The 18,017-nt window shown below is 38.5% G+C and overlaps 1 protein-coding gene across 4 annotated transcripts in view; it reads left to right on the forward strand.

The window, feature by feature from the left end:
• The window catches only part of LOC127941763 (cell adhesion molecule 1-like), a 270,814-nt gene that overhangs the window by 176,952 nt on the left and 75,845 nt on the right, over nt 1-18,017 (forward strand). For 3 of the 4 annotated variants that reach the window (XM_052537145.1, XM_052537147.1, XM_052537148.1), the window contains exon 2: nt 4,486-4,503. The exons of the other annotated variant lie outside the window; for it this stretch is intronic. In XM_052537145.1, the coding sequence (XP_052393105.1) occupies nt 4,486-4,503 (18 nt within the window). The remainder of the gene's footprint in view (nt 1-4,485; nt 4,504-18,017) is intronic. 4 annotated transcript variants of the gene reach the window in all.

Below are 18,017 nucleotides of genomic sequence, written 5' to 3' on the forward strand. Positions count from 1 at the left end.
TGTCAGAAATCAGTGCTGGATTCCCCAAAGCAGAAGGAAATTAATCTGTGAAAACAGACCTGTGCTGGATCTCGAATTAGAAAATATTGGGGATATAATTCCTTTATTTGCCTAGTGAGCCTCACTCTTCTGAAGAAGTTATAAGTGTCCCCAAAGTTTGAGGAAACCTCAAAAGTCACTTCAAAGTCAGAGGCGGATGGCTGGATTGGATCCGCCAGATGTGACCTCTCCCTCTGGCTCCTGCAAGGTGGTTTTAGGACACTGGAGTGTCTATTCCCATCAGCGAGGCTTATCAGAGTGGCAGCAGTGGTGTCTAATCACCGCCCAGCAGACAGACAATAAATCCCTCCCTATTATGGCTCAGGTACACACATGCTTCAATCCTCTCTGACTAAAGCAGCCTGATAGGACAAAGACTTGATCCTTGGAAACACTTGCACTTTGTCACTAACTTTGAAGTCCATGAATCTGACGGTTTTTTGTCTAGTGACATTTTTAGCTGGAAAAAGATTTTCTCTTTGTTCACATTTGCAGATTACCGACAATTGTTCTTTAAAGCGACCACTTATCATGTTTAATTTAATACTTCACAAGGTTTTGATGAGGACGATGATTTTTTGGAAACCTGTGTGTGAGGCAGCTGGCCAGAAGTGAGTTGCAGTGTAAGGTCATGTCTCAAATCCACCAGTTTGGCCTAATGATTGTTTTAATTAAATAAATTATTATTAAATATATATAATATAATTAAATGTATCAATATTATATCTATTAATATTATTATTAGTGGTTGTTTTAGATAAACTGTTTATTTATTTGAGTGCTTAGGACTGCCTTAAAAGAAAATTTATCATTATTATGAATATAATGCACCACCACAATAAATAAATAATATTTATTTATTTATTTTCTAATTTAGAATTTTAAATAAATTGTTGAATTCATTGTTTGTAAGTTGCTTTGGATAAAAGTGTAGAAATTACCAAAGATATATTATACTTAATTACATTTTTATATAATATAATATAATGTTTTTTGAGATGTCTAAATGAATATCTTTTTCTGTAGCAATAGATTTCCAGTTATAACTGCATATTTTTTAAACATGCCTTGCTTTCAGGCTTTTGGCTATGTGAAGTGCTCTCGGGTTGGTGTGCAGGTAAAGTGAGACACAAGGGTTCATTAATGCAGCTCATGCATGCTGACCCCAAAGTTAATGTCCCTATCATTTTGGAGTAGGAAGCGTCTCTCAAGTGGGTTAACTCATGTTTAATGCATTGCACTGGTCAGAGATTTTAACCTCACCTGAAGTGAAGGGGAGAGAGTGTGACACAGACTGGGTGGTCCCTTAGCTCACCCGGTCAGGGGCCAAGCCAATCCTATGGCTAAAACGCCAATGTTGAGTTATTCTGATGGCTGACATTTACTTAACATGGATAACCCTATTTGTGAGGCCTATGTTCCAGTGGTCCAAATTCAAGGGTGGATCCGGTCCCCTGTGGCTCTCAACTAAATCATGTGACAAATCCTAAAGAAGGCACACAGTATTCTCTACAAATCTACTCTACTAAAAAAGACCTGCAATTTAGAACAGGGTAGTTTCCAACCATAGCCAACGTTGTCTTGATTAAGGAATCCTGGTGGGCACAAGCTTGTTTTATAGGTCTATGCAAAGCTCTGTGAGGTATATTTAGATCTAGCCTCAAGGGTCTTGTTGTAAGCGGCTGGGTTTGAAGAGTTTTGTTTGGTACTGAGGGATGATTTATGCCATGGTCACCCATGGATATTTGCACAGATTTCTGTGTACTTCTCTAATGTTGTTTAAATTCAATTGACATGCAGACGCCCTGAGCAAAGCTGAGGCACAAATATCCATCTTCAATGGCTTTGCGTTGAGTCCCAGAAGAGGAATGCTAATTAGCACATTAGCTAAGATGAAAATTTGGTGAAAATGCTAATAAGAAAATTGTTTTTCTAATCAGACTCTGACTCATAGCAGTTTCATAAAGCCATGTCGGCTCTAAGTGCTTTTTAAAACTGTTTTGCGGGTACCAGAGGCGGTGCATTAGCTAAGCCTCTGATTTGGGGCCTTAGCTGCAGATACAGTAGATGAGCTCAAGACCAGGTGCTGTTGACATTTTGCAATTAATTGAGTTCCACAGCATGCCATGTCAAGCAATGAACGAGTTAAAGTAATGTTCCGCGGGGCCATGATGATGAACTTCTCCCTCCATTGTTTCTTATTGTTATATTCATAAGGATTTTGCTGATTTTAATGGCTGCTCAAGATGAAGTGGACAGTCAGTTTAAAGTTTGTGTGTATCAGCCATGTTCCAAAACTCCTAAACATGATTGATTTTATTTATTTATTATTTATTTAATAATTTATTTTTATTATTTAAAAAAAAAAATTGATTTGATTGTCATTCACAAGCTTGCGATTCGATTCAATTACTAATTCGATTCGATTCAATATTGATTCTTTTAAATATGCATGCATGCCACATTTCTGTTGGTAGCCTACTACTGTACATCACTATAAAGTTGAAGGTTAAAATGTACTGATTTGTTAAAATTACACTTAATTACATTTTTTAAATATTAAACTTACATGTTTATCGTCACCGAATTCTAAATGTTACGTTACGTGACATTGTTTACAAGATGTTATATTGATGTCTTTGTGTGGCTGAAACACTGATTGAGCGATTACAAGAGACAGGATATGGATTGTAAAGTTGTACTCTTTATTTTAAAGGTGCAATGTGTAATATTTACAACAATCTATTTACAGAAATGCAATATAATATAAATAACTATGTTTTCAGAGGTGTATAAAGACCTTTCTTAATGAACCGTTATGTTTTTATTACCTTAGATGAGCTAATTCTAGCTACATACACCACGGGTCTCCTTACATGGAAGTCGCCACCATATTTCTACAGTAACCTTAAATGGACAAACTATAGAGCACGTTTCGTCACTTTTTTATTCTTGCAAAGTATATTAACATTTGCAATAACATAAATTTCTTGAATAATTAAGTACATATAATTCCTTGATTTACCTTTGTTAAGAAATCTCATTGCTCTCTGCTGTCTTTACAGGCGACATCTTTACATGTCGGCCACTATAGCTTCTCTAAAGGGAGGGGTGAGTGGGGGACTGAGCGCTGGTTGACGCTAAAATTTACACAGTGCACCTTTAACTTACCTTTGGATTTTTAGTGAAGTTTATTATGTGCTGAAACTGGTATTAATTTGGAGATGATTAGCTCACGTGCACTACTACAGTGATCTGTCACTCCAGATTAAACAGCCCCAAAACATTTATTGTTTGAATACTGCAATACAATAGAGGTCATTTGAAATCTAAGACTTTGTTCTAAAGCACAATGCTTATTGCGATATATTGGATGGGAAGTGCCCTTCAGTGTTCTGTCCATTAACTGAAAACAGGCTCGACTGTTGGGATTTAAAGCTGCAGTAGGGAACTTTTGTAAAAATATATTTTTTACATATTTGTTAAACCTGTCATTATGTCCTGACAGTAGAATATGAGACAGATAATCTGTGAAAAAATCAAGCTCCTCTGGCTCCTCCCAGTGGTCCTATTGTCATTTGCAGAAAGCCATCCGCTCCCGGTAAAAAACAACCAATCAGAGCTGCGGTCCGTAACTTTGTTTGTGTTCAAAATGTAGAAAAATGAACATAATAAGAGAGTACACCATGAATCCATTTTCCAAACCGTGTTTTTAGCTTGTCCTGAATCACTAGGGTGCACCTATAATAAGTGTTTATATTCGGACTATTTTAGATTGCTTCGGGGGTACCGCGGCGGAGTAACCCAGTACCTTTGTGATTCTTCATAGACATAAACAGAGAGAAGTAGTTCCGGCTACGATGTTCTTCCGCAAGACGCAAGCAGTTCTGTTTATTAACCGCTAGAGCGTCAAAAGTTCCCTACCGCAGCTTTAAGAATCAATATTGTTCCGTAAAAAGGAAAACTGATCAAAGCAGTACTATGTAACTTTTGGCGCTCTAGTGGTTAATAAACAGAACTGCATGCATCCCGCGGAAGAACATTTTAACCGGAGCCACTTCTCTAAGTTTATGTCTATGGCGTTTCACCACAGCAGTGATGACCCGACCAGGCTACAATAGTCCAAACATAAGCACTTATTATAAGTGTACCGTAGTGATTCAGGATAGGACAAAAACGTGTTTTTGAAGATGAATTCATGATGTACTCTATCATTATAAACATTTAGCAAATTTTGAATACAGAAAAGTTACATACTTTAATATAGAGTTCTCAATATTTTTTACCCAGCCCTATTATATTACATTATAAAAAACTTTTTTTTCCTTTCTTTTTTTGTCATTTTTAAATGTGTTGATTTTCTTTCCTCTGCATAAAACTGTGGGTCGTTTCTTGGTAAATAGAATTCCTACTAATTATTTTCTTTTTTTCTCCCCTTTCACACAGGAGCTGCTCAGTTCCCAGGTATGGCTTCCCTTTTACCTCTTGTGTTCGTGTGTTGTGTTTTTTCATTCCCATTTCCCAAATAGCTTGTCCTTTACAGCTAGCAGTGCTGGTCATAACCAAACCATCTCGCCTTTCTTCAGGCTTTCCTCCTCTGACTACTTCTCTCTCTACCTCCACCGGTGCAGGTGCTGTACAGTATCTCTCCAGCACTCCATATTTTTCTTCCCTTCTAACATCATTCGTCTCTCACCTTTCAGGACAGAAATTATGCCTCGTTCTCTCTGGTGTCTCATCCAGTTGAATTTCTCCATTTTCACAGAGAACATTTACTCCAGATATGCAATCATTTCTTCTTCAAACGTGGGGAATGTGTTTTGAAGGAGGACGGTAAAATAAGTCATTTGGTAAACCATACTCAAACTCTCCACTCTATCAATGTCTCGCCAGCGCCTCTCAGGTCTTCCTCATTTCATTTCTTACCATTTTTTTTTTTTTGACCCATTGAAGTCAAGCATGGGTTCAAGATACGAGAATATTTTATATTTTTACTTTTATACTGTGTAAAGGACATTATATTACTAGTGGTAGGTTTATTTTAGAGAGGTTGCACACAAATGCACCATAAAAGCTCATAGTGATAAAATAATATGATGTTTGCAAAGTATGTTCAATCCATTGCAACAAGTATGAATTCCTTTTCTTTGATAAGTATCTGCTTGTACTTCTAACCTTTTTATTTGTGTCGATTGGAAGTTTGAAATAGATATAATGCACACTATAATTAATTGATGAATGTTTCATGACTTTTTAATTACCTTAACAAAACTCCAAGAACATTCTGTTTTGACAGACACATAGAGGTTTAATTGCATATTGAATATGGTTTAATTAAGTTGTAAATAGGAATGTGTGATATTCTAGTGACTATATTGGTATCAGCTAGTTAGCAGTGTTTTATAAGCACTGTTGATTTATAATTTCAGCCTCATTATTTGTCATTGGGCATACTATAAAAATAATTATTGGCTATTGTGTTAGCAAGAGTTTCTATGTTGGTTCTTTCTTAATCTGAAGTCATTAAAGATGTTCACAGACGCCCTTATTTTTCCACCACTATATCGCCCCTGTCCTAATGTACTCTCATCAGCACAGAGGGAGGAATGATGGTTCTTTTTGAGTGTCAGGCGGCAGGCCACATTAGAACAGAAAACTAGACACCCGCCCAGCTCTGGACCTGAAGTGGGGAGATGATTCAGACAGACAGTATTACGGCCAGCAAATGTAGCCCACACTCCAGCAGCCCTTTACGATTAAAGCACCTTCTCTATCAGTCTATCAGCCCAAACACGCTGAGGCACAGGAGAAATGCTTCCTCTTTCAGACACACACACACGCTGCACTTGGCAAATGCACTGCATTTTTTTGCCTTGCGTTTCAGTTATTAATCGAAGCCAAGGTATTTGTATGGGAATAAATTAGAAGTGAGCTGAAGAAGAAACTCCCAAGGGTGACTGGATGAATACCAGTCCTTGTTAAAGACCCCAGTCCTTCATGGCCTTCTGCATGGTTTATTCTGCATTCTCTCTCTCTCTCTCTCTCTCTTTCTCTCTCTCTATCTCACTCGCCCTCTTTCTCCTCCAACTCTGCTTGTAAACAGAACGCTCTTTTGCCAAAGAGACACAGTCGCCATTAATACTGAATAGAGGACTGTGCTGATGATGCTCCTATTATTGTGTTAGCTGGCTCTTGTGAAATTGCTGTGAAGTGATCCAGAAGATCTGTGATAGATAAACACATTAGCACAAAGCAACAAAAATATAACATAACAGTGATGTTTCCAAGGTTTTGCCTCTACCTTACTTTAACAACCCACGAAGCACATTAAGTGTAAAAATGCACAATGTCAGTGCATGTGCTTGTGGATAGATAGATAGATAGATTGATAGATAGATAGATAGATAGATAGATAGATAGATAGATAGATAGATAGATAGATAGATAGATAGATCGTTTAATTCTTTTATGCTCATCAAGGCTGCATTTATTTGATCAAAAATACAGAAAAAAACTGTAATTTTGCAAAATGTTATTACAATATAAAATCATTTTCAGGATTCTTTGATGAATAAAAAGTTAAAAAGAACAGCATTTATTCAAAAATTAAATATTTTGTAACAATAGTAATCTTTGCAATCACTTCTTAACAATTTAACAGATCGTTGCTGAATAAATGATTTCTGAAGGGTCAGGTGACACTGAACACTGGAGTAATGATGCTGAAAATTAAGCTTTGCATCACAGGAAAAACATCATAATCATACATCATAATAATATTTCACAATATTATTTTTTTCCTGTATTGTTGATCAAACAAATGCCACTTTGATGAGCATAAGAAACTCCTGTAAAAAAACATTAGAAATCCTTCTGATCCCAAAGTTATGACCGATAGTGTATATAGGCATCCTCAAAGATAACAAGCATGAACTCAAAGTGAATTCTCCCATTTGTGATTTCATTTGACTTTAATGTTAGCTGCTATGGGAAAGCAAAGCTCTTCATCTCTGTCTTCCGCTCTGTGTCTGTGCTGCCTCCTCTGACCTCAAGGACGTTGTTCTGCCACACGGACTCCTTGTTCTGCATCTTTGGCTGTGATGTCATCTTAGTGAATGCATGTGAGGATTTTATTTATTTATTTATTTTTAATCTGTGGCGATCGATAATGGAAAATGGAGGCAGAGGGCAGTTAATCTCCTGCCGCCTGCATGGGGATTCTTATCCTTGTGTGCACAGACTTTGACTAGATCAGGACGCCCGCTTGGAGACAATGCAAAATACACACCAAACTGCCCGCGCAATCTCAGCTCAAGGATGTCGTATTTAGATGAATGGTGAGGAGAGGCCATGTGACTCCGGCACAGCTCACTGATTTCAGAGTGAGGGACAGGTGCTGAAGGTCCTCATGGTGCACCGTCATGCTGAGACGAGGAATGCTGGGATGGGAAAAGAGAGAGAGAGAGGGCAGGGCAGGTCTGTGATTCTCTTACCTGCTTTCTTTTGGTTTTTATCCCTTCTTTCATCTCTTTCTCTCTGGTCTTTTGTTTATCTGGTCTTCTTATGGCCCTTTTCAACCAATATGATAGAATTATGTCCATTTCAAGTAAAGTTTTCAAAGCAAGTCTAGCAGGGTTGACATAGAAGTAGATCACTCCTATTATAAGCCTATTAAATGGTAAACATCTGAAATTAAGATGTTTGCTTTTTTTAAGCACAACCATTGGACAGCAGCGTCTGCCACTTTATTTCCACTGTCCATATAAAAAAATTACATTAGCATTTTTTTGAATGTTTTTGAAACTCTCTTGTGGTCTTTAAAGTTGCATTTATTTTATCACAAATCCAGTAAAAACTGTAATATTGTGAAATAATATAAAAGTAAAAAAAATAACTTATATTCTAATATATTTAAAATGCAATTTATTCCTGTGATTAAATCTTTGAATTATTTGCTGATTAGAAAGTTAAAAAGAACAACATATATCTGAAACCAAAATTTTTTGTAACATTTATATGTAACTTTGGTCCTTTTGATCATTTTAACACATCCTTGCTGAATAAGAAATAGTTTATATAAATAAAAATAATAATACATTTTTATTGACCCTGAACTACAAATATCATTTATGAATTGCTATCCATGGATTGTATTTACTCTCTTATAATATTTAAAATATTAAACTATTTATATGTGCAATTATAAATATTAATAATTATGATATTTGTATTGTTGTTGTGTAAATATTATTTGTCTTAATATTTAAGATTTAGTTTTTATATAAGTGACACTGGACCACAAAACCAGACATAAGTCGCTGGGGTTTATTTTTAACAATAGCCAAAAAAGCATTGTATGGATCAAAACTGATTTTTCTCTTATGCCAAAAATCATTAGGATATTAAGTAAAGATCGTGTTCCATGAAGATATTTTGTAAATTTTCTACCGTAAATACATCAAAACTTAATTTTTGATTAGTAATATGCATAGCTAAGAATTCAGTTGGACAACTTTAAAGGTGATTTTCTCAGTATTTCGATTTTTTTGCACCCTCAGATTCCAGATTTCGACCAAATATTGTCCGATCATAATTTTGAAAAATTAACACTTAAGACTGTTTTAAGTGGTCCAGGGTCGCATATATGATATTTAAGAAACATAGAAATATAATATAGTTTCATTAAATATTTTTAAATAGTGCATCAAAGTTGGCTTTTCATATGAAGACACTAAAGTTTTTTTTTTTTTTTTTTTTTTTTTTTTGTGGACAGCTTATGTTCCAGCAGTCAGTTATATAATCATTTTCACTAGCAGCATTTTGGTGGAAAATTGGTATTTGTTTAACCATTGCCGTTGAGACTCAGTCACTGCGGCAGAAGTCCTTTCTTCCTCTTCCTCTGCTGAGAGAGATTTCCAAATGAGCGAGCAGGGGTGGCAAGGCCTCTGGTGCTGCGCCTGGCCCCTGTCGGCTCTCTGACGCATTAATCATCAGGCTGCCGTCCATCCCTTCCCACATGCCACATTCCACTGCTGCTCCCATCCAACCAGCATTTTACCCTTCATTAGCACTAGTATCATCACAATTTACTAATCCATACGTTTGTGTGAATGCTTCACGGCTGCGCAGCATACTAAGAGAGTGGGAGGGGGTCTTTGTGGCTGAGGGGCTTGCTGAGCCTTTGAGGGAAATTGCTCCCGGTTTGTTCTAAAGAGAAAGCAGCAGAAGTTTGCTTTGCACGTGCCGTCTCAAACCCTGCTTGTCAAACAAGCAGATATTGTTCGTAATTAAACACAACAAAGCTGGGGAACTCTCATGGGTTCATCAATGGAACATATAACAACTATAATACTTGCATTAAATGTGTTCTCCTTTGATGCTTTAGGCTGATTGTACAGCTGCACTAAAATGGAATTATTTGTTGTTTTTACATAGTAATACTCTGGGATATATCATTTTAAATGTAAAATAAATAAAAAAAATAGTTTTTTTTTCTTTTTTATTATTAGTTAATCCTTCAATAAAGCAAAATATCCCTTAACCCCCTGGAGTCTAAGGGTATTTTTGGGACCTGGAGAAGTTTTGTCATGCCCTGTTATTTGTGCTTTTTTACATTTCTTATAAACATCTAAATGGCTAAAATCTAATCTCACTGTAATCAGCACAAACTGGGCTATAATAATATGTGAGCAGTATTTAAAAAAAAATGTCTCTAGGTTACGTATGTAACCCTAGTTCCTCGAGGGAACGAGACGCTGCGTCAAATGAGCTTAGGGGAACGCGCCCAGCATGAGCGACTCTGAATATTGTGTGTAATCAGTCCAATGGAAGAGCGTGACATCACAGGCGGGTTGACGTAAGCGACCAGGAAGCTATAAAAGCACGTGCCACGCAGCTGGCATCAGCTTCGACTACCAGCAAGTGCCGGCAGGGGTGCCAGGGCTATGGCTCAGAGACGCAGCGTCTCGTTCCCTCAAGGAACTAGGGTTACATACGTAACCTAGAGATGTTCCTCTTCAGGAACTCGAGTGGTGTCAAATGCGCTTTGGGGAACGAGTACCAATGCTCTGTGGACGTATGCGTCTAGCGCTGGAACTGGACGCATACAATTTAGCTTTGCTTGGTCGGGCTCCCGAAAGGGAGGAGGACAGAAGGCCTGCAGCACTACAGGTTGTGGTATAACAGAGGGAACCTTGGGAACGGGGGTTTGCACATTGCCTCTAACACCACAACCAAGTCCCACGGGGGAATACGGGACCGTACTGGAGGTCTCAGCCTCAGCGCACTGCAGAGGAAAGTGTAACTAGGGGGTATCTTCCCAGAGACTGGCCATCGAGAAGGGCGTGGTAGGCTGCAATGGCCGCCACGTAAACCTTCAGTGTGGGGTGGGTCAACCCTGCAGAGAGCCTAGCCTGTAGAAACTCCAGAACTGTACCAACTGGGCAGTTTGCTGGGTCTAACTGGCGGTCTCTGCACCATGAGGTGAAGAGTTACACCTCAGGGCGTACACTTTCCTCATTGAGGGAGCTCTGGATTGGAGGAGGGCCTCAACAACCCCAGTTGAAAGACCAGCTGCTAACAGTTGATCGGTATCTCCCACGGAGAGCCGTCGAGGAGCGAGACTAGATCTGAGATCCACACTCGGCCTGGCCAGAACTAGGCTACTAATAACAGGCAGACCCCGTCCCGGCGTACTCTCGCCAGAACTCCCGGAAGCAGAGCAATAGGGGGAAAGGTGTACAGACGAAGCCTCGGCCAGGTCTGTACCATAGTGTCCAGTCCCAGAGGAGCTGGATGAACTAGAGATGACCTAAGGGGACATTGTGATGTCTCTTGAGTCGCAAATAGGTCTACTTGAGCCCTGCCAAATACTCTCCATATCTGCTTCACCACCTCTGGGTGAAGTGTCCATTCCCATTTCATTCTCCATTTCCCATTCAGTATGTCTGTTCCCATATTTAGTGTCCCAGGAATATATACTGCTCTTAATGAGAGGAGTTTGCTCTGGGACCTCACCAGGATCTGGTGCGCCAGCTTGTACAAAGGGCGCGAACACAGACCTCCCTGGTGGTTGATGTAAGAGACCACCGATGTGTTGTCGGTGCGCACCAACACATGGTGACCCCTTTGGTCTGGGAGGAAGTGCTTCACTGCACGATAAACTGCTAGCATTTCTAGACAATTGATATGCCATGTTAGATGGCTACCTTCCTTCCACATGTCTAAGGCACGGAGGCAGCGCCGCGTGACCTTGATAGTGCGAAGTAGATTGTCCCTCGGGGAAAATCCCTTGGTCTTGACCCACCACTGTAAGGGTCTCATGTACAGCAGGCCAAGAGGTATCACGTTGGATGCAGCTGCCATCAGACCCAACAATCTCTTAAATTGTTTGACAGTAAGTGGCTGGCCTTCTGTGACTCTCTCGACTGAGATGAGGTTCGACTCGATACGAGCAGGGGACGATCGTGCCTGCATCGCGGTCGAATCCCATACTACGCCTAGATAGGTGGTTCTCTGAACCGGAGAAAGTATACTCTTCTTGGCATTCAGTCTCAAACCCAGCTCCCCCATATGTGCGAGAACGACATCTCAATGCCGAGCCGCAACCTGTTCTGACTAATCTAAAATCAACCAATTGTCGATGTAGTTGAGAATGCGGATGCACATTTTGTGAATGTGCGGGGTGAGAGTGCAAGGCCGAAGGGAAGTACTCGATATTGGTAAGCTTCGCCCCCGAAAGCGAACCTCAGAAACTTCCTGTGTTGTGGAAGGATGGATACGTGGAAGTATGCATCTTTGAGATCTATTGTGACAAACCAGTCCTCGGACCTGATCTGAGCTACAACATGCTTGATTGTGAGCATTCTGAACTTCAATCTTATAACTAAATGATTTAAGACCTTCAAGTCTATAATCGGACGCAACCCCCCATCCTTCTTTGGGACTATGAAATACCGGCTTTAGAACCCGGATTCCCTGTCTTGAGGACGGTCCACCTCGATGGCCTCCTTCTCTAATAGGGTTTTCACTTCCTGTTCCATAACCAGACCCTGCCTGGGGCCGACTATCGTTGGGATGACCCCATTGAATATCAGCAGTGCAGAGCCGAACTAAGGTGGGAGGGAGGGGTAAATTGAAAGAACAGCATTGTTTTTTACTTTTGTTACAGTTACTTTTATTTGTTACATTTATATTATTTACATCAAGCTTTTGAATGGTATAGTATTGTATATTGAAACTTCATAATGTTTCACTTGATTATACATTTAGTCAGGAATTATAGTTTGGAAAAAGTCTTTGGAAAAAGTCTAACTAGTAAAATATTTACACGTTATGTAAAAACTAGTACAGGTCTATAAATAAATAAAAAGAGAATTACTCATGTTTATGATATCTGCTGAATAAAGTGCTTCATTATTTTTTTTTTCTGAGGAAATACATTACTCAAATCCTCAACCACATCACATCTTTTTGGGGTAAATTATGTCTTATTCCTCTCATCGTGAAGCAAACAGTAAAATAAAAAACTTGAAGAACAGTCTCGTTGCGTTGTCTTCTGTTGAATGGGTGTATTCAAGCTGCGCGCTTCAGTGAAACATTAGAATCTGAATAAAGCGTTCAGCGCGGGGCCATGGTCGCATTAGAAGATAAAGAAGGGAGACGTGAAAAACGGACATTGTGTTGTTTTCATATAGATTATTTGATCACAGAATATTTGTTTTCGGCAGCACTTGTTTAGTTTAAAAGTAGACATGTCAAGTTTTCTATAGATATCTTTCTCATGTCTCTTCGTTGATTATTCACGGAGTTACAGTTCATTTTAATGACGCGTTTCTAAATGAAGATCACCGCAGACAAAGGCTGCAGACAGCACACTTTGTTTGTTATCTTTATTTTATAAATGCACAATGTTTTGTTGTTATTATGTCTGTATACAAAAAAAGTAGACCCTTTACAGATTCGATTGATGTATTGCTCTTATCTGTACAATCAAAACTGGAGGTGTAATTTAAGTTCTTTTCAGGGTTATCAGGAGAAAATGACTCATAAAGCGTATACACGTTAATCGACTCCAGAGGGTTAATTGAATTAAACCAAGTGATGTCTGTGAAGGATTTAGCAGAAATCTGCAAAGACACAATCCTGAAGGCTTAATTTATTACACTTAAGCTTGATTCTCTTAAGAAAATTTGTCCATGTTTCATAAGATTTGACACTGAATTCTTTGCATCTAGTGCTGAAAAGTCTAGCTTTACTTGTAGCATTTCAGTCTTTTTAGTCTTGGTTTGGGGCTGGTTTAGCTAGTTAAGAGGCCTGACTGCATCATCCAAAAGAGCATATGCTGGACTTTTTAACATGGGTGACTGAGTTTGAAATGGGATGTTGGCACTTGTGTTTGGAGGTCTGCTTTCACAGATGGAAGGGCACAGTGATGTAACGCCAGTGTTGAGTTTACCATAAGAGCTGCTGGTTATCAGAACACATACATGTTTAAAAATGATTTTGAACAAATGATATCAGACACAGCCTTTGGGCTTACAATAAACCAGCATTAATGACACAGCAATATGCAGAGCGTGTTCTCATATTAGAATGCATCCGGTCTTAATTGAGACATTAAAATCTAATTCAAATTAAATGTCAGAATTAGAAGGATAATTCAACCAAAAATAAAAATTATGTTCTTTCTCATTTTTAAGTGCTCCTTTACATATATTAAAAAAGTACCATAAAAGTGGTCTTCTGAAGTCATGTAATAGTTCTGTGTGATGAGCAGAATTTTTATTTTTTGGTGAACTAGTATTTTAACTTACTAAGCATGCATACAAAACTTGAAGTGTGCACTACTGGTAAAAAGTTCATTGTCAATAAAAAATATATATATATACTTTTATGAAAGATGCATTGCATTGATCAAAGGACAGTCAATTCATTACAAAATATTTCAATTTAAAATAAATGTATTATTATTAATAAAAGAATAATAATTAAAAAAGATGTATCAAGGTTTTCACACAAAATATTAGACAGCACAACCATTTTCAATGCATATAAATGTTTCTTGATTCCCAAAACTGTAAATTCGAATTAATTCAAATTGATCATGTGACACTGGAAACTACAGAAATGGCTGCTGAAAAAAGAAAGAAAGAAAGAAAAAAAACCTTAGGAGACTTAGATTGCAGGTATCTTGTCAGATCTGAGCACAATTTGAGACATTATTGAAATCTCTTCTAAATTTGTCCTAGGGAACATGTGAGATTGCTGGTGACTTGAGTTGAATCTCATTAAACAGAGGTCTCCATTTGATATCCATTCAAACTCAGCAGATATTATAGTGAAATCATTTGTGATTTTTCTTCCATATGTGCAATCATCCAAAAGGAAGTTCACACAAATGAAAATCCTGCTTTGAAAGTTCAACACTCTCTGAACACATAGTACCAGAACCATGGAGTTTTCCTCTATTAGCCAGACTGTAATATTCAAGCACGGAAGCTGACCTTTGCAGCTGAGAATAGTGATGGGTATCACATATCCTCTCACTGATTCCGGCTCACAGGAGTACGTGGATCTCAATCTCATACAATCATTGCCATTCAGATCTAATTCAAAGCCATGGTTTTTCTCACTTGCACATGCTGTTCAAAAAAGTGCAGCAGGCAGGATGAGCTATTGAGGTGGACAGTAGAGTGCTTTGACCTTTACAGCACGGCAGTGCACTCCTGCATTGGCCTGTTCCCTGTCACACGCGCACACACACACTCTGGGTGTTCCTCTGGGTTGATGTATGAGGGGTGCTGGGGTGGTACCAGGCCTGTAGTGATATAAATGGCTTGTCTGCCTCACTGAGAGTGGAGTATCATCCTATGACAGCTTTAATCTAGACCAAAATGATCAATGTTCTGTGCTACTTACTTTGAATGTCAGTAATTAAATACAGAGATAATGTCACAGATCTGTTTGAACAAGTTATGCAAATGCACAGCACACAAATTTCTTTGCCATTTTTGCAATGCTTTGTTTGTTGTTGATGCATGCATGGAAAGCTAATTTTTTTTTCAGGGACCCTTTTTTGATGGTGTTTGCTTGAGCATTAGGCTAATGAAATCTTCATTTAAATAGGAATTCATCATTCGCTCACTTGTTCCAGCTCCAGTGACACAAACAATTATCTTAATTAAACCAAGCTGCACGCCAATAATCAATAATAATCTGGGGCCTAAACAAGTTTAATCCCTTTATTAATATGGCATGATCCCAGCACAAGATTTACTTAACTGCTAATATAGCAAGGGCATTTTTTCATAATAAGAGGTACCTAGCAACATGAATATTAACGTATGGTTTTGTATTTGCCAAGACTATTCTAAATGGTTTGTATATTATGTAACAATGTGCTCCAAAAAAGAAAAAGAAAAAAAGAATCCAAAATGTTAAACATTTATTTTCTTTTTTTTTTTTTCTACAATATTCATTCAATGTCCGAACTGTTAGAATTCTCCTGAGCACGTCCTCACTAGGTGTTTTCTCAGCAGCAGGCGTGTGAGGCGTCTTCTTCTTCTTCTTGCTTTATGGCGGATCGCAGACTTATAAGTGCATTACGGGAACCTATCTCCTAAGTGGACCATTGACAATCTATCTACAATCTCAATTAGGAATGTCAATGGTCCACTTAGGAGATAGTTGGTGGTAATGCACTTATAAGTCTGCCATCCACCATAAAGTAAGAAGAAAAAGAGATGCCGCCTCCGGTGCCTGCCTGCTGCAGAGAATGCGCTTAGGAGAGTTCTAACAGTTCGGACACTGTGTGAATCAGAGGTAAAAAAAAAAAAAAAAAACTATATAAATACTGTTCAGTTTCTTTTGCGTCTTTACACATCAATGTATCGTCATGAGCCACAGGGTTTAATTTGGTTTTGTTTGTGTATGTTTTTTTGTTTTATTGTATGTTTTAGCCATGGTTCCCTTTCACTTACATTATAACACTGATAGACTTCAACGGTTTGAGCTAAAAATCTTGGTTTGTGTTCTACTGAAGACATAAAGTCACCAAAAAAGGTTTTGAGGACATGAATGTTTCTCTTATCTTGGAACAGCTCTCATACACTAACACAATTAGGAGATTTAAAAGCAACGGAGAGCATGCCAGAATTAAATTAAAATGTTCACCACTTTTCCTCATTGAGTTGGACTCATTGGGACACCCTAGTGGTTCATGTCTGTTCCTGTAGTATTTTTTTTCTAAAAAGTCTTCATGGTTTTCTGCTGCTGGTTAAACATCTTCTTTCCAGTGCATGAATAGTTAAATGATACCTCACTAAAATTTGTTGCAGAAGTTTCCGCAAAACTTTATAGAAGTAAAAGAGATGTGCTGTCTCAGGAGGTCTGCCGATGATTAGAATCAGCATTCGCATCCCACACAACAAAATGGCATCCAGCTCATCACCCCATGGTTGCGCAATGTAAACACAGAACTAGCTAATTACATGTAAATTGAGTTATCACGTACACTCTACATTTTAATGACTTTTAGAGCCATATTGAAGATCAAAATGTTGCAGAGCTCAGCCAAGATTGGAGTTATGGGATTATCAGTCAGGGTATGTGAGGCTTAGATATAAACTAAGGGAGGGGGAAAAAAAACAAAAACAAACTAGAAATATGCTTGATAGAGGAGGAGATATAGAAGTACATTTTAAGGTTATCAAGTGAATATTTTAATGATTTAATTTACTATTCTGTTCCTCACTACTCACCCTCCCTATTAAGCTTTAACACACTTAAAGGTTGTTTTTTCCTATTGAGCTTGCCAAACATGGCCACAGTGCGTGCTCATGTATGTGTTTACCCTTTTGATGCATCTTCTGTCACTTAGCATGATTACCACCCACCAGCTGAACGTCCACCGAGTGACCAGTATTGAGCGCAGTCTCCGTGACAACCGCTGAAGCACGCTTAACCTTCATCGGTAACCCCTTTCTGGGATAAACAGCCTCTCTATTTACATTTCCAATCCAGTCCTCTCAATCCACACCTCCGTCCCTTTGACGAGTCTTAAGGAAGTCGCTCCTGCACAGGGTTCATTTGTTTTAGTCTGTTTTGACTTTGTGCTACTGGCAGGCTGATTGAGTTCAGTTTTGTTCAACTGTCTCCCCTTATCTGTCGCCATCACATGATCAGATTGCTTTCTTCCCTTCTGTTTTAAGTGACAGGGCTGTTTAGAGGTGCCTGACAACTGAGGCATGCAAATTAGCATTTGATGGTCTCTCAAAGTCATGTCACATTTCACATTAATATATTTATTTATCTCCAGCTTTAGCCTATTCATGTTTTCCTCTTAGCTCTGCAGGGTAGGCAGCTGTGGGGTGTTGTTTTTTTGTTGTTGTTTTTTTCCCTAAGGGAGCAAAAATATAGTTCAGCTTGAAATTATCTGACTCTAAAAGGGACAGTTCACCCCAGAACTTCTAGGAGTTTCTTTCTTCTGTGGAACACCTCATTTTAAATTCAGGTGTTCCATAGAAGAAAGTAAGTCATAGAAGTTTAGACACCAACACGAAGGTGAACAATGTAAATGATGACAGAATTTTCATTTTTGGTTGAACAATCTCATTTAATGGTATACATTTCTGCTTTGGGTCAAGCGGTCAAGGTCTGTAGCTTCCGTTTCTATGGCAGTGGCAGCTTTTATCACATGGTGATCTCATCCAGAGAGGGGATTTGGACCAAGCATGTGTAACATGAAAACAGGCAATCTGATGAAACACATGCACACAAAAAAAAACACTTTCACACTCTGCTGGTTATTCACACCCACTCTAACTGTGTTTTGCCACCTGTTCTTCATTGTGCACTCTGATTCAAGGAAATGGACTGTGGTTCAGGTGTTTTTTTTTTTCAGTTTTTCATCATTTTGTCCATTGGCCCCAATAGTGTCCAGTACTTTTATCTACTAGCATATCGGATGAGTTAAATGA

The sequence above is a fragment of the Carassius gibelio genome, chromosome A21 (assembly GCF_023724105.1).
Source record: "Carassius gibelio isolate Cgi1373 ecotype wild population from Czech Republic chromosome A21, carGib1.2-hapl.c, whole genome shotgun sequence".
In the NCBI taxonomy this organism is placed as follows: Eukaryota; Metazoa; Chordata; class Actinopteri; order Cypriniformes; family Cyprinidae; genus Carassius; species Carassius gibelio.